The sequence below is a fragment of the Molothrus ater genome, chromosome 8 (assembly GCF_012460135.2).
Source record: "Molothrus ater isolate BHLD 08-10-18 breed brown headed cowbird chromosome 8, BPBGC_Mater_1.1, whole genome shotgun sequence".
NCBI classification, from domain to species: domain Eukaryota; kingdom Metazoa; phylum Chordata; class Aves; order Passeriformes; family Icteridae; genus Molothrus; species Molothrus ater.
Window position 1 is genome coordinate 23,172,235 of NC_050485.2, and position 23,309 is coordinate 23,195,543.

The following is a 23,309-nucleotide window of genomic DNA, read 5'->3' on the forward strand; positions in this document are numbered from 1 at the left end:
AGCCATCACTGTCTCCTTATCAGAGTGTCTCTAGGCAGGGCCTGCCTACACACAGGGGGTTCCTGTAAAACACAGTGTGGAAAGACCTGGATAATCCCTACACTGGGAGTGGTGTGGAATGCTCATCCCTCTAGCAGGCTGCCCTGGGTGGTCCAAGGCACTGGGATATAGGGTGCTATAGCAGACACTGCTGAGTGGTGTCTTCAGACAGTTTGAGGCTGCAGATGGGGAATTCCTGCTAAATCCCTCCCAGAGGCAAATTGCAATCAGAGAGCGTCACCCAAGGGTCAGGTTTGGGCCAGATCCCGAAGCTGCTCACTGAGCCTTTGCCCTCTTGTCACTCCACCACAAACCTGACTGTGGACCCTGAGCATTTTTTGATGTAAATACTCTGTTTTGAGCCATTGACGCTCTTGCCAGTGCAAAATGGATTTCCACCAGCAACGTGCTTTATTCCCAGCAGCTTGGCACATATGGCAGGGGTTAGATGTACAGTGTCCCACAAAACAGCTGCGGAAAACATTTGGCGGGAGAGCTGTTAACAGAGACACCTCTGTGCCCTGAGCTCTGGCAGAAGGTGCTGGGGGTTCTGAATTGGGAAAGACCCCAGGGGACAAACGGCTGTGGCTCTGCACAGGGAGGAAATGCATCTAAATGCAAAGTAACATTTATCTAGAAGCCAGCCAAGAGGACACAGGAGGCTCTTGAGGGCACTTATCCCAGAATATTCTGAGTTGTAAGGGACCCACAAGGATCATCAAATCCAACTCTTGGCCTGCACAAGACATCTTCAAGAATTAAACATCCTCAGTGTGCCTGAGTGTGTTTTCCAAATGCTTCTTGAACTCAGGCAGGCTTGGTGGTATGACCACTTCTTTGAGGAGCCTGTTCCAGTGCCCAATCAGAACCTTTTCTAATATCCAACCCCAACCTCAACCTCCCCTGACACAACTTCAGGCCATTTCCTCGGGTCCCGTCCCTGGCTGCCAGAGAGAAGAGACCAGTGCCTGCCCCTCCTGTTCCCCCCGCGAGGAAGTTGTACACAGCGATGAGGACGGTGCCCAGCACCAGCTGTGACCCAGATGTTCACTGGTTCCAGGGCAACCAGCCTTTTTACGGACTGGCATCCTGAGCAGCGCGGGCCGCGTAGGGACGTCGGTGGCCGGGCAGGGGGGCCCTACGGCCGATGCAGTGGCCAGACGGGACACGCCAAGCGCGGCCTCCTCGAAGGCAGCGGCGGAGATCGGCGGATATCGGCACCGGGCCCCACCGCGGGCCGTGTCCCCTTTACGGCGGCGGGGCCGCGGGGCGGGGCGGGGGCGGTGCCCGGTGACGCGCGGGGCGGTCCCGCGGCCGGGGCGGGGCTGCTCCCGCCGCAGCACAGCGGCAGCTCCGAGGCGGCGGCGGCGGCAGCGCCCGGCGAGACCCTACCGGCACCGGCGCCTCCGCTCCGCCCCCCACCCCGGCCGGCTCCCGAGCGGGGCGGGGCGCGCCCGTCCGCACCCCTTTCCCCGGTTGATCGATCCCCGCGGCCGCCGCCCCCATGGCCGCCCCGCCCGCCCCCCGCCGCCGCCCCGGCCCCCCGCGCCGGGGCTGAGCCCGAGGCGCCGCCCCCCTTCCCCTTCCCGCTGTGGGGCTCCGCGCCCCCACCCGCCTCGCTCCGCGTTCCTTCCCCCCCCCCCCCCCCTCCCCGGCCGCGGCCGCCTCCCCGGGGGCGGCGGGAGGAAGCCGGGGCGTGGGGCTCCGGCGCCCAGGGCGACCCCAAGATGGCTGGAGGAGGCGGCGGGGGCGGGCGCGGGGGGCTGTGCTGAGCGGCCCCGCCGGGACGGGACGGCTCGGCTCGGGCTCGTCTGGCCCCGCAGCCCCTCCGCAGAGCCTCGCTGGGCAGGCGGAGGAGGTGGCTCCCGGGAGCGGGGTTGTTCTGGTGACTTTATTTATAATTTCTTTTTTTAAATACCCTTTCTTCTTCTTCCTTTTTTTTTTTTTTAATTTATTTATTTTTTAATTTTATTTTTAACGCGCTCCCGGTCTCCGTTCTCAGCCGGGCAGCTCAAGATGGCTGAGAGCTGACTCGGCTCTCCCGGAACCGCTCGCTCCGGCCGACTCCTCCCGGCTGCCCGCCGCCGCCTCGCCCCTTCCCGGCGGGGCCGCGCCGGGGAAGGCAGCGCTCCGCCGCCGGCTCGGGCGCCGTCCGTGCGCCCCGAAGCATTGTTACCGTCGGGAGCTTGCGACCCCCGGGCCGGCCATGAGAGTGGGCTAGGACGGACCCTCCGGGCGCCTTTTTCCCCCCAGCCTTGGTGGGAAGTGAGAGCAGGTTGATTTGGGGTCCGCGGGGCTCAGAACCCCCCGTGGCAAAGCCCGTCCCCTCTCCCATCCCTCTCCGGGAGCGTTGGAGGAGCTGGGCGGGCTGTGCTGGGCTGGCGTTTGCTCTGAATGACCGAGCTCTCCCATTCAAGACCTCGCAATCTCGAAGCAGGCGAGAGAGCTTTTTTTCTTCTCTTTTTTTTTTTTTTTTTTTTTTTTCCTGTCTTGTCTTTTTTCCCCCCTCTTCCTTTTTTCCCCTGCTGCTCCTCCGATTTAGAAGCAAATCTCGGGGGCCGCAGAGAGAATTCGTTTTTCCGCCATCGTCATCGTCGCTATTATTATTATTTTTTTAATCTTCCTCCTTTTCCCGTTTTGGATCTTAACCCTTTGATCTGTTTCCTTTAAAAGACTCTGATTCCCAACTCCCATCAGGGGGAGAGGGAGGAGAAATACAGGGAAGGGAAAAAAAAAGCCCGAGCGAGTCGCTGCCCTCAGCTGTTGGCCAGGTTTGGTGTGGGACAAAAGTCCCTTTAAAATATTGAATGTCAGTTGCAAACCTAAGAAAAGAAAAATCTGATCCGGAGCGCTAAATTTAGGAGCTTTATATGGAACTTGGACTCTGCTGCTGGATTTTGTATGGATTTTTTTCAACCTTTGGTAAGTTTCAGTTCACCTTCTGGGGTAAAAAGGAGCGAATGGCTTTTAGGGGTGGTTAGGACTTCGGGCTGTAAGTCCAACAGGATCATGTTGGGGTTTTTTTGACCATTTGTGTTGTTTTTTAACGAAGCGATGGGGACGTTGCGTTTTCTTGCCGGATATTCCTAGAGTGCTGCTCTGTGGCTTATTTTATCCCCGATTTTAAAATCTGCTGCGGTTTATTATTTATGGCGTGTGCTGCGGGGAGGGGGGGAGCCTGTCCGTTCACCTCAGCCTTCCCCTTTCAGGGAGGACAGACCCCGGCGTCCGCCCCTAGACCGCACTGAGCGACCGAAGCGGCTGGGGGGAAGCGTCGACAGAGCTGCCGGCAGAGATGGCCGAGAATTGGAAGAACTGCTTCGAAGAGGAGCTCATCTGCCCCATTTGCCTGCATGTCTTTGTGGAGCCGGTCCAGCTGCCCTGCAAGCACAACTTCTGCCGGGGCTGTATCGGGGAGGCGTGGGCCAAGGAGTCGGGCTTGGTGCGGTGCCCGGAGTGCAACCAGGCCTACAACCAGAAGCCCAACCTGGAGAAGAACCTGAAGCTCACCAACATCGTGGAGAAGTTCAACTCCCTCAACCTGGAGAAGCCCCCCTCAGTCCTGCACTGCGTCTTCTGCCGCCGGGGCCCGCCGCTGCCGGCCCAGAAGATCTGTTTGAGGTGCGAGGCTCCGTGCTGCCAGTCCCACGTCCAGACCCACCTGCAGCAGCCCTCCACGGCCCGGGGGCATCTCCTGGTGGAGGCGGAGGACGTGCGGGCCTGGAGCTGCCCCCAGCACAACGCCTACCGCCTGTACCACTGCGAGGCCGAGCAGGTGGCCGTCTGCCAGTTCTGCTGCTACTACAGCGGGGCCCACCAGGGACACTCGGTCTGCGACGTGGAGATCCGCCGCAATGAGATCCGGGTGAGTCCAACCATCCTGGACGCTCGGGTTTGCCCAGCCTGGGGACCGCCCAGCCACCCTCTTCCCTGCCATGTCTGTTCCCTTGTGTTTGTGTTGGACCTACACAAAACCCATCCTGGCACTGCTCCTCCTTCCGCCCGGGGTCCCCCTGTGGCAGACATGTTGGGTGGTCTCCCAGCCAAGCAGTGACGGAGCCTGTGGGTGCCAGGGGGGCTCCCTGGGGAAGGTGTCTGTGCTGGGGGGGCCTTTGTAGCTGTTGAGCTGTGGGACCTACGGCCCCTTGGGTGTGCACTCTGCAGGGAAGGGTTGCAGTCTTGGGCCAGGGGCGTTTGGAGGGGCTGTCTGCCAGGTTTGTGCTGGGCTATGCAGCTGTTTTGGGGAAGGCAGAAGAGCTGCCTGCAGCTGAGGTCGAGTCACCCCAAAATTTGGCTTCCTGGGAGGACAAAGTGGCTGCAGGAGCTGCAGGAGCAAACCCTGTCTATTGTAAGGCCTGTGAATGTCAAACTGCCTGCTCTTCCCACTGCCTCCCACTGGGGCCGGTGGCCGCCATCCTCTTCCCCCCAGCAATGGAAGAGCTTCGTGTCAGAGACCCATGACGTGTCAGAGACCCATGACGTCTCACTGGTGGGGATTCAGTCTTGGGGTTTGGCCAAATAATGTGATTTTTTATTAGGGGGCACAGGGCTGCCTTTCTCCCTAGAGCAGCTTGGGCTGTTGTGCTGGATTCGAGGGAAAGCGGGTCTGTATTTTGCTCTTGGCCAGGCCATCTGGCAGGAGCTTTCACCACTGGCTCCCCACCCTCCAGTTCTGGCGGGCATTTACCAGCCCTGCGGCCAGCCCTGCCCTGACCCTTCTACCACCTTCCCCCTTTTCAGGGTTGCCCCTCCACTCCCCCTCCGACCCTTCGAAAGAGGCTCGGCGCTTGTCTGCCGAATAAATATTTAACAATGAATTGAATGGTGATTACTGTAAAATGGGGATGATTTCCTGTGTATTTTAATGTTGCCAAAATGAGTCACCATTTAGCAATAAAAAAAACCGAAGAAGTCATAAATAAAAATTGCAGTATAATTACTTTCCAATTGGATGGCCAGGCCTGGGAGTGGGGCGGGGGGGTGCAGCTCTGTGTAGAGAGGAGCCAGCCTGAGCTCACAGGAAGGTTATTTTCCTCTCCAGGTTTTCTGGGGGAAAACCAGGGACCTCCGTGGAGGTGCCAGCAGCTCCGCCACACACGCTGGAAGGGGAAAGACCCAGTCAGTCTTTTGGAGAAGCGCTTTTCTGCTTCTATTTATAGGGAGTCATTTTGGTTTCCCTCTGCCAGGGTGGGGAGCCACCTCGGGAGGGCTGTGCAGGGCTGGGATGGGGTTCTCATGTGCATCTCCCAGGAGCCTTAGCCAGGGACCGAAACTATTTTTCCAGGTCCTTTTCCAGGACACTTTGATCTCATTTATTCCCGCTCTTGCTGCATGTTTTTTTTGTTGTTACTGCCGTTGTTATGGCTGGATGTTCGCCGCTTCTTGCGGATGCACACTGCTAATGACCTGGCAGAAATCTGCCACTGCCTAGGCTGGATTTTGGCCCTAGCTTGAAATTTTAGGATATGTGGCCAGACACCAAAAGTGTTAGACGGTTGTATCGTAGAGCCATGGAATTATTTTGTGACCTTGGCCAAATCCCTTGGTACCTCCATCGCCACATTATCTTAATTTCCTTTCTCTGTGATGATAAGCTTGTCTCTTCCCGCTGGGCGCGTGGCTCAGTTGGGTGCACGGAGTCCGGGTCAGTGAAGGACAGCACCAAGCTGGGGGACGGTGTGCCCAAAGGATCCTCCCTATCAGTTGAATCAGTTCTTCCATGAAGTGGCTGGAGTAGGGATGAGCCCCTGGGAAAAGCACCCAGCAGGTTGCCAGCCCTTGCTCCATGGCTGTGGCTGGGTCTCCAGCTGAAAGCTGCCAGTTGCCAGCCAGCAAGGAAGGTGGCCTTGCCTCGTCGGCTCCCGAATTAGGGTGCATGAGCTCAGCTGGTGATGGCTTCCCGCCGGCGGGAGCCGGGCCCGGGATTCCTGGCTGCTTGCTCACCCTGCAGCGGCGGTGAGCCGCACTTGGAGCATCCCGAGAAAAGATGGACTGGGACTGGGGGGCAGATGAGTAACGCTGGGCTTGGGAGGTCCGGGGGAGGCCCCATTGTGAGAGGTTTGTTCCGTGTGTGGCTTGTGTTCAGAAAGCCGTTAATTGAGAAATGAGTCAAAGTTGGGAGGATCGGAGCCCTGACCTTGGTGCGAGGGACTCGCAAGTGTGGGGGTTGCAATGCCAACTTGCTGTGGAGGGGATGTCCCCCATGGTCTGGAGGAGGGACTGGAGCCTGCAAACATGCTCCCCATAAACTCTGCTTTTTTAGCATTTATTCCTCTGGCTGTGTTGCCAGCCTCCCTCAAAGGGCACCTTACCCCTGGTTACAGACTGGTTTGAAGGGGAAAAGGGGCTCAAAACTCCTTGGGGACAGCACCAGCACTTTGTCAGCTGAGCTGGCAGGTGGGGCAGGAGTGCTCTGGCTGGGTGAAGGAGGCTGGAGGTGGGTGTCTGCCAGAGGAAAAGGGGGTGTCCGTGCAGGGTTTGCCTGAAGCAGAACATGTGCCTGGTGGGTTTGGGGGAAGGAGCCCCGCTCAGCATTAGGTGCTGCACAAACCCGCAGAGCCCTGGCTCGGAATTAGTTGAACTCCATGGTGCAACTGTAATACAAACAGTAAATAAAATATGTGGTTAATCTTTCTTTCGTGGGCGTATAAAGCGCTTACCTCCCCTTCCCCCAGTGAGATGTTTTCTCCTTTGTTTCCTGTTTTTGTAGTGCTTAAAGAGGAGAGGGGAGGAAAGAAAAGCCAACAAGGCACCGTCTTTTCTTTTTTTCTTTTTTTTTCCTTTTTTTTTCTTTTTTTTTTTTTTCTGCTTCTTTTTGTTTCAAGGTCTCAAAATGAAACAGTTTTTCTTCCATCTTTGCCTTCGCTGCCCTAGCCATGTGCCTCTTGCCTGCATGGGGGAACCTGCTTCTAAGGCTGGAAAAGAAAGTTGCTCCAGTGCGAGGTTGATGTGTTGCTTTTTATTTTTTCTCCATCCAAAAAGGGGAAAAATACGTTGCTGGGCTGGAGTATGGGTAAGAAGTCAGCAGTCAGAGAAAGAGACTCACTTGTGGGGTATTACTATGGTTGCCCTGTCTTTGTGGGGGACATGGTTGATTGAGGACAGGTACATCTGAGCTTGCTCAGAGGTTTCCCAGCTGCCCGTCCTCAGCTAGAGGTGCCACCAGTGGAAATGTCTTGGGTAGAGAGGCTCTGCTTCTGTTTTGTTTTGGGGGAAGGAGATCAATTTCTCCCTGTCGTAGCTTCCTAGAAATCCCTTCATATTCTGAAGATATCTGGTGGCTTTGAACATTAAGTGGGAGAAAATGCATTGTGGTGCTGAGACCTGGAGGAAAACATTGGGAATCCTCCTGGAGGTGTGTAGGAGCAGCATCCAGCACTGTCCATGGAGCAGTGCATGTTCAGCAAATCCAGGGGGACAGGGACCAGGCTGCTGGCTCCATCTGCAGTTCAATGGGTTTGGGCTTTCTTCTTTGGCAGCACCCCACATAAGGCCAACTCATGCTTTCTAAATTATGAGAAGGAGGAAAGCTGAGTGCTTGGTAGGGGCACAGGAAGAGATGGATCTCAAGTCTGTACCAAAAACTCTGATACTTTGCCAGCTTTGGCCACCACGAAGTCCTACATGGCATTCCCATGCTGCTATCACTGCCAGGATGTTTTGCTGGGACCAAGGGAGTCCCACTGGTGGGCAAGCTTGATATCAGCTTCACTGCTAGGCTTCTGGCATGAGCTGCTCTAGGTTGTTTTACTCTGAAACAGGTTTGGTAACTTGTGATGGACTGGATTTTTACAGGCTTACTTATTTTCCAGATGACTTGTTTATGAGGAGCACGGCACGCAGCTCACTGCAGGCATTGTGAGTACAAGTGCCTGAGTGCTTGAGTGCTAATTTAGCTCTCGTGGCTGTAGGTGGTGTGGCTGGTGCCTGGCAGGCGTTTGCTGTGGCACTCTTTGAGCATACCCAGACAACTTTTGCAGCAGGTCCTACGAAGCAGGAGATGGGCACCTTCTCCCTGCGCCTGCCATCTGAACTTCCACCAGCACCCAGAGCTGAACTGCCAGCCTAGCCCAAGGGTTAGGTCAGCCTAACCCAGGTCTTTCTTTCCCTGGCTTTGCTTATGCCCTAATTCCTGCCCAGGAATGTGGTACTGTGCTCCTAAATGTGGCTTATCATTGTGCCCTGGGATGCTGTCAGTTGGTCACGCTGCCATGATGAGCACTGACTTCTTGGGCCTTGGGCAGTGGCAGAAATCCCAGCACCCACCTAGCCTGGCTCCCAAGCTCTGTGCCACTCACCACATGGATCTGTCAGGCTTTGCTGCTCAGTGTTGTCAGGGGCAGCAGATTTCAGTTCAAGCCGTAGCAGCCTGAGCTGCCCTAGAGTGGTCTGGGGGGGCCTGAGCCACTCTGCTGCAAACCCCTCTGGGTTTGCTGGCCAAGCAGCAGTGGGTATCCTGGCAGTCCCAGATCTCTGGCTGAACTGGAGCAGTTCCCTGCCTTCGCAGGGTTTGGATTAAGGGCTTTTCCCCGCTGCTTTCCTGCTAAGCTTGAACATTTTCTGTGCCCTTAGCCTGTCAGGTTGCCAGTGGTTGGTGCTCCAGACCTGCAGCTGCAAATCTTTTGTGTAGAGTCAGTCTGAGAAGTGACAGCAGAGATGGAGAATGCTGGGAGGCAGCCTGGTGGCTTGGGTGGGAGGGAGGAGACTTGTGTGGAGGGGACAGCCTTGGTTAGGGAGTAGGGACTGCTGTGGAGAATGCTCTCTTCCCATAGGGGACAATGCAGTGTGGATGGGAGCTTGGAGAGTGAGGTGGAAAAAGGAGAGATAAGGAAAGGTTCACCTGAGGACCTTGAGCTGCTTTGCAAGGAATGGCAACAACATGTAGCCCAGGCTTACAGCCCTGCTCACCAGACTGCCCTGGCCTACCTAGAGCTTTCCACCCTGAAGCCCTCCCTCAGCAGTGACTTTGAATGAGCCCCTGAGACAGAGGTGTTGTGGTCTGGTCTCTGAACTAGGAGGTCTAAGCCCAGCTTTGTCTAGTGATAGGGCATAATGAACTTAGCCCAGACCCTTGTTTAATCTAAATCTATCGTGTGATACTTATGTGAGCATCATGTGTCTGCTGGCATGGAGGTGATCAGCGTGCCATTCTCCTCAAGCCCCCTCCGTGATGGAGGGGGAGAAGTAGGAGAGGCATGAACTGCAGTGGGATACCTTGGACTTGTCTCCACCCCTTGGCCTCGTGCCTCACACGAGGGAGTTTGGGTGAGCCCTTCAAGGAATGTGCAAGCCCCAGGACTGTCCTTCCCTTCTTCTCCCCTCCCCTTGCTCCAACAAAGCGCTGTTCTCAAGGTCTCCTGTGTGCTGATCCAGGCCTGGTCCTGCCAGAGGGGCATCCACAGCCTCTCTGCTGCTTTGGTCTTTGCCTCTGGAGCCAAGGAGTTGCCTCTGTCCTCATCTGAGCGGGAGCAGCAGAAGAGGGGCTGGCGAAGGGGGTGGGAGGAGAAGGCAGATTTCCATGTCTCACAAAGGGCACAAGTGATCAGATTCGTGCAACTGCCCAAGAATAAAGAGGCTCTTACAGTGCTGGCTGCCCTGACCTCTCTCCTCTCTGCTCCAGAGGACAGCGTGTGACCACACAGGGATTTCTTAGCTGTACTTGGGAGGCGGGCAGCGGGCTTTCTGTCCCCAGATCTGTCTGCAGCTTACCTTGCAGCATATTGGCCTATTTTTTGCTCTTTACCTATCTGTTTACTGGAAATCTTGGTACATGGTGATAATTTCTTCTTTTCTTCTCTTTAATTTCATGTAATTGTTTTGGTTTTTTTTTTTTCAATCTGACACTGAAATGGGGCTGAGAGCAGCAGTGCTTCCAGAGCAGGGACAAAAGTAACCAGGAAACACAGGGCAAGAGAGGAGGGATCGACACCGAAACAATGAAATAGCCAAGCAAGGAAAGACTGAATGCTCAATAGCACAAGCCTTTGCAGAAATGCCTGGCTAGTGCAGCATTTTATAATCAGCTTCTGTGCAGGGCTGGCCTGCAACAGTAGTGTGATGGGGGAGGAATGCTTTGAATTAGCTGGATGCCAGAATTAATTCTGTCAGAATTCAAATGTACATGTATGTACAGATTTATAAATAAACACTTGGAGCAGGATTTTGCTTTGCCACAAAGGCTTTAGGGCAGAATCTGGTCTGGCGTGGCTTTTTTGCTTTAAAAAAAATAAAATGCTATGGATCTGGGCTAGGTTCTGGTGACTTTGTCAACTTCTTGCATTTATCAGCAGCCTGTACGCTGAGGAGATGCTGGTTGTGTTGAAGTAAGGGGGATGGCACAGAGGACTCGGAGCTGCTGAGCTTGCTTGCAGTGATAGCCAGTTTTCTGCAATGAACCTCACCTGTGCTGGAAGAGAGGGTGAGGAAGATGCTGGGGGACTGGTGGGGAGATGTGAAATTTGCAGGACCAGGGATATCCTGCCCTTCCCTTTCCTCCACGGAAGGACAGAGGCAGCTACCCCTCCTTTTCCTGGGAGAACCATATCCAGCATACTTGGGAATGGGAGGAGGAGATGTCTGGTCCCTAATATGGAGGGAGGGGTGGTTATTCACAGGCATGAGACTCTGGATGCACGCAAAAGTTTTTACATATGTCCCCCAGATGAACTCCAGGAAGAGGTTCTCAGTCCTGGATCCTTTCTGATAAGGACAGCTTCAGCCTGTTCTCACCAGGGCATCATGGTTGTCCCTCTTCTGTCTTGTGATTCTCTTGTGATGGTAGCATGAGCAGAAGTTCCCAGCTCAGCTCAGTGCCCTGCACTCTGCAGCGGTGCTGTTGCACTCCAAGCACACTCCAAGTCATCTGTTTGCTGAGATGATGTACCAGAACTGTTAAAAAAAACCCAAAACACGAATTAATTAAATTTCTCTGTTTCTTCTCTTCCCCCTACCTTTCCTTTTTCAGTTTCTTGCTGTGTGGATGCTTTGATGGGGGGGCTGTCTCTGGAGTGGGCTGGGAAGAGCCGAGCTGTGGATGGCTCCAGATGAGGCAGTTGGCAGGGAGTGATGTTCCGGATGGCTGTGTCTCTCTGAAATATGAGTAAACATTGTCAGAGCAGCCGACTATATGATCTGAGGCTGATCTGCCTTTTCTTCCCTCTACCCATCTCTCCCTGTTCAGTATCCCCCATTTGCTCAGCATCACCCAGTTCTCCTCTCCCTGCCTGGGTGACCTGGAAGCTTCATCCTAGAGCTGTAGCTTTGGAGAAAGGGAAGGAAAATCCCGCATGTCCTAATGGAGGCAGTGTTTTCCCTTGCCATATGACAGCTTAATCTAAACCCTCATTTGAGCCAGTTATTGTGTGGCTTTAAAACCCCATCCCCTGGAAACTAGTCTCCCACCCCCTTCCCTCCCAGTCAATCCTGGTCGGTGGAGCTGAGCTCCAGGGTTTGGTGCTGGGCCACACGCAGACACAGATCGATCACGCTGGGGGGTGGGTTGATATTTCTGTGGCAATGGTTTTTATTGCTGGTTGCGGTTGTTGGGTTGTTGGTAACTCGGGGGGGCTGGTGTGCACTGTAATGGGCTTGTGCGAGGGGAGAGAGAGGGTAATGTGATTGCGTCCTTCTGCTCATTATCCTCTTGCTGCAAGGGGGGGCCGCATCCCTCTCCCCCTCTGAATCCATGTGGAGCTGCCGCCTCTGCGGTGGGAGCAGGTTTTCCCTGCAGGTGAACTCCTCTGCGCTCAGACAAAGGGCTGGGGGTGCCGGTGCCTCCCTTTGTTCTTTTCCTGTCCTGGTGCACCCGCCTCTGACGGCAAAAAGCCCCTTGAAGCGTGCCTCTCAAATGGATGGAGCGGAATAATGTGCTGCGAGGTCTCTGTCCCCCTCACAGACCCTTTGGGGACAGTGCGGGGGCGGGTGCTGCGCTCCCCCTTCCCTCTGGTATTGTGCTAGCCCTTAGTGATGGGGGTGGCCAGATCCAGGGGGGAATTACTGCAGCTCTCCTGCCACAGCTGCACTGTTGTTACTGGGTGGCTGAGGCCTGCGAGCTCTGTTTTGGTCAGAGGTAGTTTGATTGTAGGGGGTGGGGATGGAGCCTGCCCCCATCAAGGGAATGAGAACACATCTGGGGGCTATTTTCCTGCCTCTGCCTGCTGGCATCCTGCACAACAGGGCATCTGGGCAGGGAACTGGAAATAGTGCCTGGTGTAAAGACCACCCCTTTCCAAACACAATTCCTGAGCATGTAAGCCCAGCAGGTAAAGCCAAGGCCTGTCCTCCAGCTAAGGAATTTGTAGCTTTCTACTTAGAACAGGGGAGATAAAGATCATTTTAATCTCTGCAACAATCTAAAGTCTGGATGGGGAAGTTGGGGCATTACCCTAATTTAGAGGTAAGCAGAGGTGGGGAGACCTGCTAGGAGTCAGGAAGTCCATGGCAGTGTGGGGAAGCAATCCTGGAGACTGGAGCTTTCTTTGCTGATGGTGGTACCTTGCAGGATGTGGACCCTGTTAGCTGCCCCATTCAGGCACTTCCTCCTCTGGTCTTCCCCAGGGCTGGTTCCTGCTACAATCTATGAATGCACATGGTATTAATCTCCATTTACCAAAGTGCTTTTCAGCAATATGATAAATGATAACAAGGTGAAGAACAAAAACTAAACCTTCCTCTTTCTTCATTAAAACTGCCCACTGGAGCCTTCTCAGGAAATATTCCTCCTTCCCAAAACCAAGGCCTGGCTTCGCAGGAGAGAGAGACAGGAGGCAGCTGAAAAGACAGCCTTCATGTACATGCTGCATCCAGTAACTGTTGACAAAGGCATTTGAGGAAAACCTTGTGCTTCCCAAACAGTGGAGGCTGGGAGCATCTGTCAGTTTGGTGGGGGATGGAGGTATCCAGGGGACAGGGAGCCCGTCAGCCCATCTTTTCTGGGTCTGGTGGAGGGAGCAGGCATTGACGTTTTGAAGGTCAAGCAAAAGTCACGAGCTGGCCCTGTGGCAGCTGTGCTGGCTGGCAGGTAAGGGGAAGCCACCACAAAATCCACCTGGTTTTTCTGTGGGTACAATCTCACCAGGGAACGAGGAGCTACCGTTGTTGGTCCTTTCCGCTCTAGAAAATGGCAGTGGGTCACAGCTAGAAATGGCTTCTCTGGTTGTACACTGACTGCTGACGCTGCTCCCCCAGTCCCTGTGCAGTTCTCAGCACATGCCATAACATTTGTGTCTCCACCGCATCCTCTTTGAAAGAGGATAATGAAACTGAGAGGGGGAAGCAGGGCACACTAGAGGCACCTTGGACTGCCAAGCTTGAGGAAGCAGTGCTGGTCTGCCATAGACCTGAGGAGCTGGATTTTTGAGTCAGAAGATGAAATGCCAGGTAGGCAGAGAGTGAAAGACACCTTATGTGAGGACAACAACTGAGTGTCAAATATGGCTCACGTGAATCAGCAGGACTGGAATTGTGCAGAGCAGCAGTTCCCCTGGCTCCCTGGGAGGATGGAGCTGACTGGGGTCTGAGCTGTCGAGCTCTGATGGCCGAGTCAAACCCAGAAGATAAATGATACTTCAGGGGCCTGAGATCAATAATGTCAAAGGCTGGTCCATAATCGGGTGAGATTAAAAACCAATGACAGGCCTTCTCCTAGGAGCACAAGTCAGCATGTTGAAGGAGAGCAGCAGGGTTTGCTCCTTTACAGTTATTCCCTGGCGGTGCCCACATCCAAAATCCACCTTCCCTGGCTGCCCTCTGCAATATCAGTGATTTCCCTTTTCAATCAACGTCGACCACATCCTGCAGGTCCCCTACGGCTGAGCCCTCTTCACTGCTCCCTGTGCAGCTGGTCCAGAGTGCTCCTGTCCTTGAGAGAGTGGCTGAGTTGGAGACAAAAGCAAAGTAATCTGGTGCTGGCCACCAGCCTCTTTCAGTGCCTGGGGGTGAGCTGGGACTGCAGGAGGTAGAGGAGGAGAGGAGATGCTGAAGCAGGAGGTCATATTGATGCTGTGGGTACCATGATAGGCCATGTTTTGAAAGGTGCTTGGCTTTGGGGAGCATACTGGGGAGAGGAGTTTGGGAAATGAGGGCTGCTGATTACTCTTGCCTTTGGTCCTTAATATGTTATTTTTATCTGTATTTATCAATGAGTACCATGAGTATTTAGCCACCCATAAGCAGGAGACAGGTGGAGTGCATGCTTGTGCTGATTTTGAGGGTGCGGATGTTAGATCTTGTCATAGAATTGTTTTTTCTCCTGGTTGGGTGCTAAGCAGGGAGCTGTGTCCCCTGGTTGGCAACAGCCACAGCCTGGCATGTAGAAAATGGGAGTGATTTATTTGCAGGAGCAAATTAAAATAAACTTGAGTCCCTTCTTTTCAGTGCGTCCTTAAAGGGCTGCACAGGGTGCAGGCAGGGCCGTGCTGTTGCTCCTGTGAAGGGCACTAGGAAATACGATGTTGCCTCTCTTTGCCGGGTGCAAGGGCGATTGAAGTAGAAGGGGCCATGTTGTCCCCTGCTGCTGCCCCTTTTGCACACACAAGGAGCTGTAGATGCTGTTTGCCTTTGCCCCAGGCTCCTCTTCCCCTTCCTCCCCGCTCCCCCACCCCTTCCCCGCCAGGAAGCCTGGCCTTTGTGTGAAGTGATGCCTCCTGACATCAGCCGGGCGCACAATTTCCTCAGCAGCGGGGAGGGTGAGCGGGCAAGGAGAGGGGTGCCATGTTCCCCAGGATGTGATGTGTGGTTTGCTCTTGCTGGAGCACAGGGTGTCAGCACTCCCAGGGTGGCTGTGTACCCATCTGAGATCCTGTAGGGGGGGGAGGTGGCTGTCCCCAGCCTTACTGGTATGGTGATTCGGTGGAGCTTTGCCTGCTTGTGCTGTTCTGCCTGAAAACACCACACCGATGTGTTGCTTTTTGCTGCCTAAGACTCTGATTGCTTCAGTGGCATCTTTATGTGACCCCTCGAGGGATGCATTGGTGGGCTTTATGTAGCTGATGTGTGACCAGCACTGTATGCAGGATCCTGCTCTGGGTTTGGCATTGCAGTGCCATGGAGCAAAGGTGGAGGGGCTCAACAGCAAGGCAGGAGCAGGGCTGCCCCAGAGCTCTGGGAGCATCCTGCAATCCATGCAGACACGTCGCTTCAGAAAGGGCAGGTTGCAGGTCAGCGACGAGGGGATTTGTGGGGTGTGGGCTCTTGGCTTCTCCTTGAAAGGGAGCTACTGCAACACATGGGAATTGGCCAAGTGCCTGCCAACAGGAAGCCACTGCTGGCACCTTGCCAGGAGTTTGGGGACCTTGCATCACTTTAATTTGAGATGTGTTTACTGGGGGATGGCATTTTGCTGCTGGCTGTCTGGAAACTACAGGTCCCAGCATGCTCCTTCGCTTGTCACCCGGAGGGAGCGGAGGGAGCATGGTACCACAGGGTTTGTAGTCTCAGTGCTTGCCACTTTCGGGTTTTGCTGTAACTCGGAAGGGCTCTGATTCAGCATCGCTGGGCACATCCAGGCTGCAAGACATGGGACTGGTCTCTGCCTCCTGTTTTCCTATCCTTCTGCCACCCACTTGCTCACTGCAAGACCAGGTTGGCCTTTTTATGTCACCAGGCTGGGGAGGGGATCTGGTCCTATTCTTACTCATTTGCAACGTAAATATTTTGGTCCTGAATACGTTGCTTGGAGCTGGGTGTCACGTTGAGGAGCATGATTCATTCATGCTGTGGCTGCTCGGAGCACAATGAGGCAGCCCTGGGACAGGTCCCAAAGATTTCCTGTGATCGCGGCTGGTGGGGAATTTGGGACGTCACGTTCGAGTAAGTCAGAGCGCTTTTTGCACAATTCCTGCAAGCCAGGAGTACTGTGCCATGCCTACTGTATTCGGGACTTGCCATCCCCAAAATGTGATTGTTGTGGGTGGCTTGCATTTCCAGAGGGAGAAATAATGAAGAGCAAGGCTGAGCTGCAGTTCTTGCCTTGTCCAGCTGCTGGTGTGCAGAAAAGGTTGCCGGGTGTAGGGTTTGTGCTGGTCCCAGCCAGCATAAGAAATAAAGATACAAAGCAAGGCAAGTTGAAAACCTGCGTCACATCAAGGAGACTCGGGCAGAGTTTCTCCAGTGGGACCAGAGCATCCCTGTGTATTTTTGAGGGATGTGGGACAACCTGAGGTGAGACACTGGGCAGACGGGGCTGGGGCAGTGGAAGATGCCCCTCCATCCCACCCTTCCACTGGCAATGCTGTGCTGCCAGAAGGGACATTTCTTGTCCCACTTTGGTCACTGGTGCAGGATGGGCTGCATCCTCCACCCCAGGACTGGTTCCCTCCATCCCGCCATGTGTCACTTTGTCCTCCCCATACCACTGAGGGCCAGGTGTGGGCAGCGCCCAGATTCGTTCTGGCATCCTTCGTTAGACACTGTTTGTTCATGCTGCATTTTTCTTTTTGCTGGCTTGTTTGGACACGCACTGGTACATTCACGGCACTCAGGCAGTAACGTGAGTCTCTTTCCCATTAGGAAAGGGGCCAGGATTTGGGGGAGCTGGGAGGGTGGCTTAAGCAGTAGTTTTTGAGATATTTCCTTCTGCTGCCACACCCTGCGTGAAAGAGCAATATCTGCGGCTTCAGCTGCTATCGCAAGGCTCTGAACGTCTCTCTTTTAATATAGATTGGTATCATTTTGCATTTTAAAGTAAAAACACGCTGCAAGCTGCAGACAGCTGTCGGTTGGCAGCTTTGTTTGAACATCTGGTATTGCTGGGCTGCTGTTCAGTGCGATCTAACTATGGGATTCATAAAGATTATAATCCGGGCTTTCAGATTCTCAACAACCACCTCACCAGAAAAAAAAAAAAAATTGGTAAGAGAAAAAACCCAGCAGAGAGGCAATGGAGGGTCCTTGGTGTTCAGCAGACTGTGGTCATGGTCATTTGGGTGGATGGACTTGCTGTACCTTTCCTTGGCTGCCCACAGGTGCTGACAGGCTGCTTCCAGCCTGCAAAATGCCAGGCACTGGGGAGCTGTGGAAGTGCGAAGTCTTTTCCCCGCTTCTGTTTTTTCCAGCTTGTGTGCTGAATCTGGTCTCATACTCCTCTGGGTGGTGTCTGGCGCTGGTGAGCTGAAGCAGCAGATTCTGCTGTGGCTTTCAGTAGATGTTTCTAACAGTTGTCTGCAGCAACAGGACTTGGTTTCTTTTTCTTTAAAGTAAATGATGGAGGAGCCAAGGCTCGCAGTAAACATTTTGGCATGTCAAAACCTCATTTCCAAGAGAAATTGAGTCCGCTTTTCTTGAAGCAACTGAAAGGTTGAGATAGCCACCTCTGTGAGCCCCATCCATCCTTCTGCGAGTCAGGCACTTTCCTTGGCACCTTTGAGAATTAAGCGACCTCTAAGCCCCTAACGAGTTTTATAAATCTTGTTAGTTGATCTGCATTTTTGCAAAGCTCTTTGAATCCAGCCTATTGGTGCATAAGTCACCTTGACTTTCCTCAAGGCTTTGACTCCCAATTCACTTTCAGGCTCCATTTGTCAGTTGGAGGTGCACAAAAACATCCCCCTTATCTTTATTAGAGAAAAAAAAAGCTGCCTGGAGAAATGTAGCTGCACTTTAGTTGGTGCAGGCCAGTAATAGACATGCATATAAACCTGTTCTGTCCTTGTTTGTGTTGATTTAACTTACCAGTACAAATTAAAATAGCCTTGAGCAGTTGAAAGTTTAACTAGATCAGTTGGGAGGAAAAAAAATAAAATCATGGCCTTTAAATCAAAGGAGGGTTTTCTTTCTAGTGCTGCCTGAGTCTGGAGAGGTGCCTTGTGCAGCTGGACCCTTGTCTTTGGCTCACCAAATGAGACTGATGGGGCACGTGGCTGCAGGTCATTGCCAGTGGTCTCATGGCCGGGATGTGGGTACACGTGGGTACTGCTGCTGCTCTGCCCCTCAGAGGTATCTGAGCTCCCCATAAAACCTGTTTATGCTTCCAGATCCTCATGCCAGGCTCCCTCCAGAGCAGAAACTAGAAATCAGGCGGGGTGGGAAGCCAAAAAGGCTGTTGTTCAGAGCTCAGGGCTTCCCATGGCAGGACTCAGCCTGGTGGGTGCAGAGTGGAGGTCTTTGGGCAGGGGAGAGGCTGCTCAGCCTGCAGTGGGAGCAAGGGTGGAAGAGGCTGGCTGTGTTTCACCCCTGCAGGCAGAAGGCTCTGAGATCACACAGGCCAGCTGGATCTTGAATCCATGATGTTTATTTGGAAGGGGGAGTGAGGGTTTCTCAATTTTGCAGGGCTTGCAGATGGGGGTAGGTTTGCTGCCAAGCAATAGGATGGGTCTTTTCAGGATGGCTCCTTTTTAAGGCAAGCCATTCCCCCAGCCACAGTTTGAGGACAACTGGCTGAGACCCTGAGATTTTGTCACATTAGGAAGATCTTGGAATTCAACAGAGCTAGACAAGACTGGGACAGCAACAGATCGAGGCAGGATTGGGGGCGCTGCCAAAGCCTGTTGAATTTTTTATGGGGGTTATGGGAGGAGCAACTGAGAAATGATATGTCAGAGCAATAGGACTGGTGTGAGGAGTTTGTGATTCAGCTGAGTTTCAGCACTGAGTGATCTCCCTTTGCTGCCCAGACTGCCACCACTGGAGCTGGCAGAGCGCTTCTGAGAGCCAGCTGGGGGAGATGATCCCACCAAAGACAGACTGCTCTTTTTTTCTGGATGAATTTTTTATCTGTATCTGTGGTTGGGAAGGGGCAGATGTATGAAAACAGGCATGAGGGAAAAAAGGATTGTAGGGCCCCCCTAATGTCCATATAAATTGATTGAAGCATTTGAGAAACCACAAGCACAGAGTGTGCTGAAGACAGAAAGGGCAGGACTTATTACATGATCTTTTAGGCTCTGAAAAACTGTGAAATCTGGTGAATCCCACTCAATACAGTTACAGGCCCCAGATTTTATTTTCTGGCATGGCAGGGATGAAGCACAAGGCAACGCTGGTCATGAGGAGCAGTTGTGCTCCAGGTGTTGGTGTCAGTCTGAGCTCCCAAGTGGCTGGAAACAGTTGCTCAAGGCACTTGGGTCTGGGTGTCTGAAACTTTCGGGATGTCACAAGCCCTGCACTTTCCCTGCAGTCTCCAGTGCTGGTGCTCCTGAGTTGGTTGCTCAAAGGGCATTTGGTGCTGGGTAGGGCAGGTTTGTGCCAGGGCCTGCAGCCAGACCCCTGTGCTGGAGATGGCTCAGCAGCAGGGTGAATTTTGGCACTCATTTATAAGCAGCCCTAAACATGTACATTTTCCCCCTAAAACTGAAAGAGGTGGTGAAAAGAGCTCCTCCCCTGCATCCCTGGTGGCAAAGAAGATGCAGATCCTGTCCTTCATAAACACTGAGCTGAGCCCTGTGACTCTCCCTGGCTCTCCTTACTCCTAGATGAAGGTGGCCTGTGCTGTCCTCTCACTGAAAGCCGCCTGGGGTGGGCTGTGTTCACACCCAGGCCTGGCTGGGGATCTCTTCTCTCTCCCTGCTCAGCAGACAGAAATGAAATTTCTTGAGCTCCTCAGTGCCCTGAGGGCCTGGTCATGCCTGCAGCCCCAGCTCTCAGAGGTGGCATTTCCATCTTGCTCCTGCACCACCCAAAGGCATCTGCTGTCCCTGTGGCATTGGGACACAGTGTGGGAGCATTTTCCCTGGTGGGATGGTGTCTCTCCTGGCAGGTGCAGGGCAGGAAGTGGCTCTACTGGCCAGGTCACTAGTGAGGCTCTCCAAGGCTCAGTTTTGAGACCACTCTTTTTTAATACTAGGAAGGCTCTAGAGAGAGATCTGGACAGGCTGAATAGATGGGCCAAGGCCAGTTATATGAGGTTCAACAAAGTGAAATGCTGGATGCTGCACTTGGATCACAACAACCCCACACAGTGCTACAGGCTGGGGGGCAGAGTGGCTGGAAAGCTGCCCAGCAGAAACAGAGCCGGGGATCATGAGCCAGCAGTTGCCCCGGTGGCCAAGAAGGCCAGTGGCATCCTGGCTTGTATAGCAGTACTGTGGCCAGCAGGACCAGAACTGTGATCACTCCCCTGTACTCAGCACAGTACCTCAAATTTCATGGTCAGTTTTGGACCCCTTACTGCAAGAAAAATACTGAGGTGCTGGAGTTAGTCCAGGCACAGAGCTGGTGAAGGGTCTGGAGCACAAGTGCTGTGAGGAGTGGCTGAGGGAGCTGGGGGTGTTTAGCCTGGAGAAAAGGAGGCTCAGGGGAGACCTTATCACTCTCTACAACTGCCTGAAAGGAGGGTGTAGCAAGGTAGGGGTGGGCCTCTTCTCCTAGACAGCAAGTGACAGTACGAGGACAAGCCTCAAGCCATGCTAGGGAGGGTTCATGTTGGGCATCAGGAAGAATTTCTTCACTGAAAGGGAGGTTAAGTATTAGAATGGGCTGCCCAGAGAGGTTGTGGAGTCACCATCCCTGGAAGTGTTCAAGAAATGGCTGGATCTGACCATTATAATGTGCTAATGGTTTAGTTGACAAGGTGTTCAGTCAAAGGTTGAACTCAAAGATCTTGAAGGTGTTTTCCAATCTTAATGATTTTATGATTCTGTGATTCTATCACCAAGGCTCATCTTTGTCCTGTGGAGCCAGCAGCATCAGTCATGACTCGCCTGGCTGCATGCTCGGCATGCAAACTGGCTTCTTGTCCTGGTATTTGTCTTCCTGGTGCATTTCCAGCCCCTTTTTTCCTCTTCTGCACATGTTATGAGTGAGTCTTGAGCCCCAGATCTGGCATAGGCAGTTTGCCCTGCTTTCACTGCCTCTAGTTGTGCTTTGCATGGAGGGAGCCTCTGTTTTGAAGGGTACAACAGACATACTGGAATCACCTCATACCCAGTATGAGGAAGGATCCTTCCTCCAGGACTTGCAGGGCTGCTGGTAGAGAGGTGATGTGTCTCCAGCCACTAGCCTCATCTCTCTGCCCCTTAATCTCCCTTATCCTCCTTTTGCTCTCAAAGCAAATCTTCATCCCTACTCCGAGGACACTGACAGCAGTGGCAGCTGGGCCATGGCTTGAAGCTGGGGTCCAAAAACTGTAGGTAGAGCCCCAGCCTCGTTCCCCCATTTGTGTGAGAGGCACAGCATGAAGTAACTCTCATGGCTGCAGTGAGCAGGGGGATGCACAGAGGCCCAGGAAGGTGAATTAGCATTCTCAAGATCCTCCTGAAGGGTTGCTTTCTGACAGATAATAGGTCCCCATTTCCTGACCTCCAGAAATCCTGCTGCCGGCCCAATGCTACACAATGCCTTGTATTTTCTCTTTATTAACAAGTTCTTCCTTTCTGCTAGGTGTAAACAAGGGAAAGAGCTGTCCCAGGCTGCAGGCACCAGCACAGCCCTTTGGTGGCCCAGGATCTGCTCTGGTACAGGGACATGCAGAGAAGTATGGTCTGCCATGCCCACTGTCCTGGGATGCTCCAGGAGCCAGGCCTGACCTGGTTCTGCTCAGCAGTCATGAGTCATGGCTCCATGGAGCATCCGGCTGCTGTGTGCCAGTTGTGCTGCAGGGATGCCCTGTGCTGGGGTGGCACAGGACGTGGGACATGGGGCTGTGCCTGTGGGGTAGCCAGTGGAGATGGAACATGGGTCTAAACCTGATGGTTTCTTCTCCAGGAAAGGCTCAGAGGCCAGGCAGCATCTCACAGGGTGATGCAGGAGGTATCCTCGCCCATTCCAGCATGAGAACAGGGTAGAGAGCTGCTCTTGCAAGAGGCATCTGTACATCCTCTTCCCCAAACTGGAGCTGATTATTTGGCCTTCAGCCCTTCTCTACGAAGCACCAGCTCTCCTGGTGCTCAGGTGTCCCCTCAGTACTGGAAAAGGGGTCTCTTTGGTGCCTCTTCACTGCATGGCTGCTACTTCCATCCCTTCCTAGCAAGGGCAGCTATTAATATCTCAGACTGTTCCCCTCCCCTCTTCCTTCCCCTCTTGAGGATAAACCAGCCTGATCTCTGCACAGGGAGCACTGTGAGAAAAGGCAAAGCCTGGAGCACTGTGTTAGCTCCGGGCTGGCCAGGGGAGGCAAGACCTCGTGCTCCGGCTGGAGACCTTCCCTTCTGCCTGGTGCTTACTGTAAATGTGTGCAAGATGAAACCCCAACCAGAAAGCATTTCCTTCCTGCCTCTTTAAGTGGATCAGCCTCCTGCGTGTGTTGTGAGGGCTGTGGGGAGTTTGAAAGAGCTGGTTTTGCCTAGATCTGGTCAGCAGGAGACCACCAGCAGGGTGGGAGGGATGCTCCAGGGGTTTGGGCTGTGGCAGTGCATGATGCATTATCTCATGATTTGAGATCCTGGTTTTGGGGGCAGTGGGGTGCTGTGCCCTAGATGTACACAGTGTCAGGGTTCTGATGTGTTAGCAGGTGGGGTGACACTTTCAGGAGGGATGAAAATAGCTCATCACGTGGGTTTTTCTCAGAAAATGGTCCAGCTGACAGTGGAGCGGGGCTGGTGAGAGGGAAGCCTGTGTGTGGGAGGCCTGGGGAGGCGAAAGGTTGCACTCGCCTCCTTGGCCCAGGGCTTTTGATGCATTAAAATTCAGTCACTGTGACTTCAGGCCCGTCTCCAGCAACGTGCTGGGACATGTGTCTCAATGGGGGCTCTTGATCCCGGTCCCTGGGCTGAGCTGCAGGTGTCTGGAGCCATTCCCGCTGCAGGCATCTGCCCTTTGCAGTTTCCTCGCTCCGGTTCCACCTTCCTCCTCCTCCTTCTCCTCACCCTTCCTGCCCCTCATGCTCCAAGCTGCTCCCTCCGTTCTCGCTTTCCGGTGACTGCAAACAATGTCCTTATTCACTCAGTGGCTGGGATTTGGCGGCGAGGGGAAGGCCTGGGCGCAGAGGAGGAGGAAGGAGCGAGGCAGAGAAGTGAGTGTGCCTGTCCTGGGTCAGCTGTCCAGCTGTGGTTAGAGGTGCTCTGTGGGGCAGGGTGGCTCTGCTCCCCCACTTTCCTTCGGGAATGAGGGCTGTGCACTCCTGTGGTTTGTCCACCTGCCCTGCTGTAGTACCCTCCAAACCCACAGACAGTTTCAGCAGAGTTTATTGGGGATTAGCATCCTGCAAGCATCCCACAGGTCAGGATGTGAGCACTCGGTTGCTCTTGCAAGGTGAATGGCCCTGAGGGATGCACAGTGCCTATTAGGCATCAAGAGAAGCTGCATGGGCTCCATTTGCCCTGTGAACACAGTAAGGCTTTTCACTGCTCCAGCTCTTGTTTAAAACCACAGCAGCTCAGCAGGTCATGGGGCACCGCTCT

General features: G+C 53.8%; 1 protein-coding gene across 1 annotated transcript in view; it reads left to right on the top strand.

Annotated features, from left to right (window-relative positions):
- The first annotated feature begins 1,464 nt into the window (after positions 1–1,464).
- The window catches only part of TRIM8 (tripartite motif containing 8), a 30,717-nt gene continuing 8,872 nt past the window's right edge, over positions 1,465–23,309 (top strand). The window contains 2 exon segments of the mRNA XM_036386045.2: positions 1,465–2,961; positions 3,249–3,904. Coding sequence (XP_036241938.1) covers positions 3,335–3,904 — 570 coding nt within the window. The 5' untranslated portion in view covers positions 1,465–2,961; positions 3,249–3,334.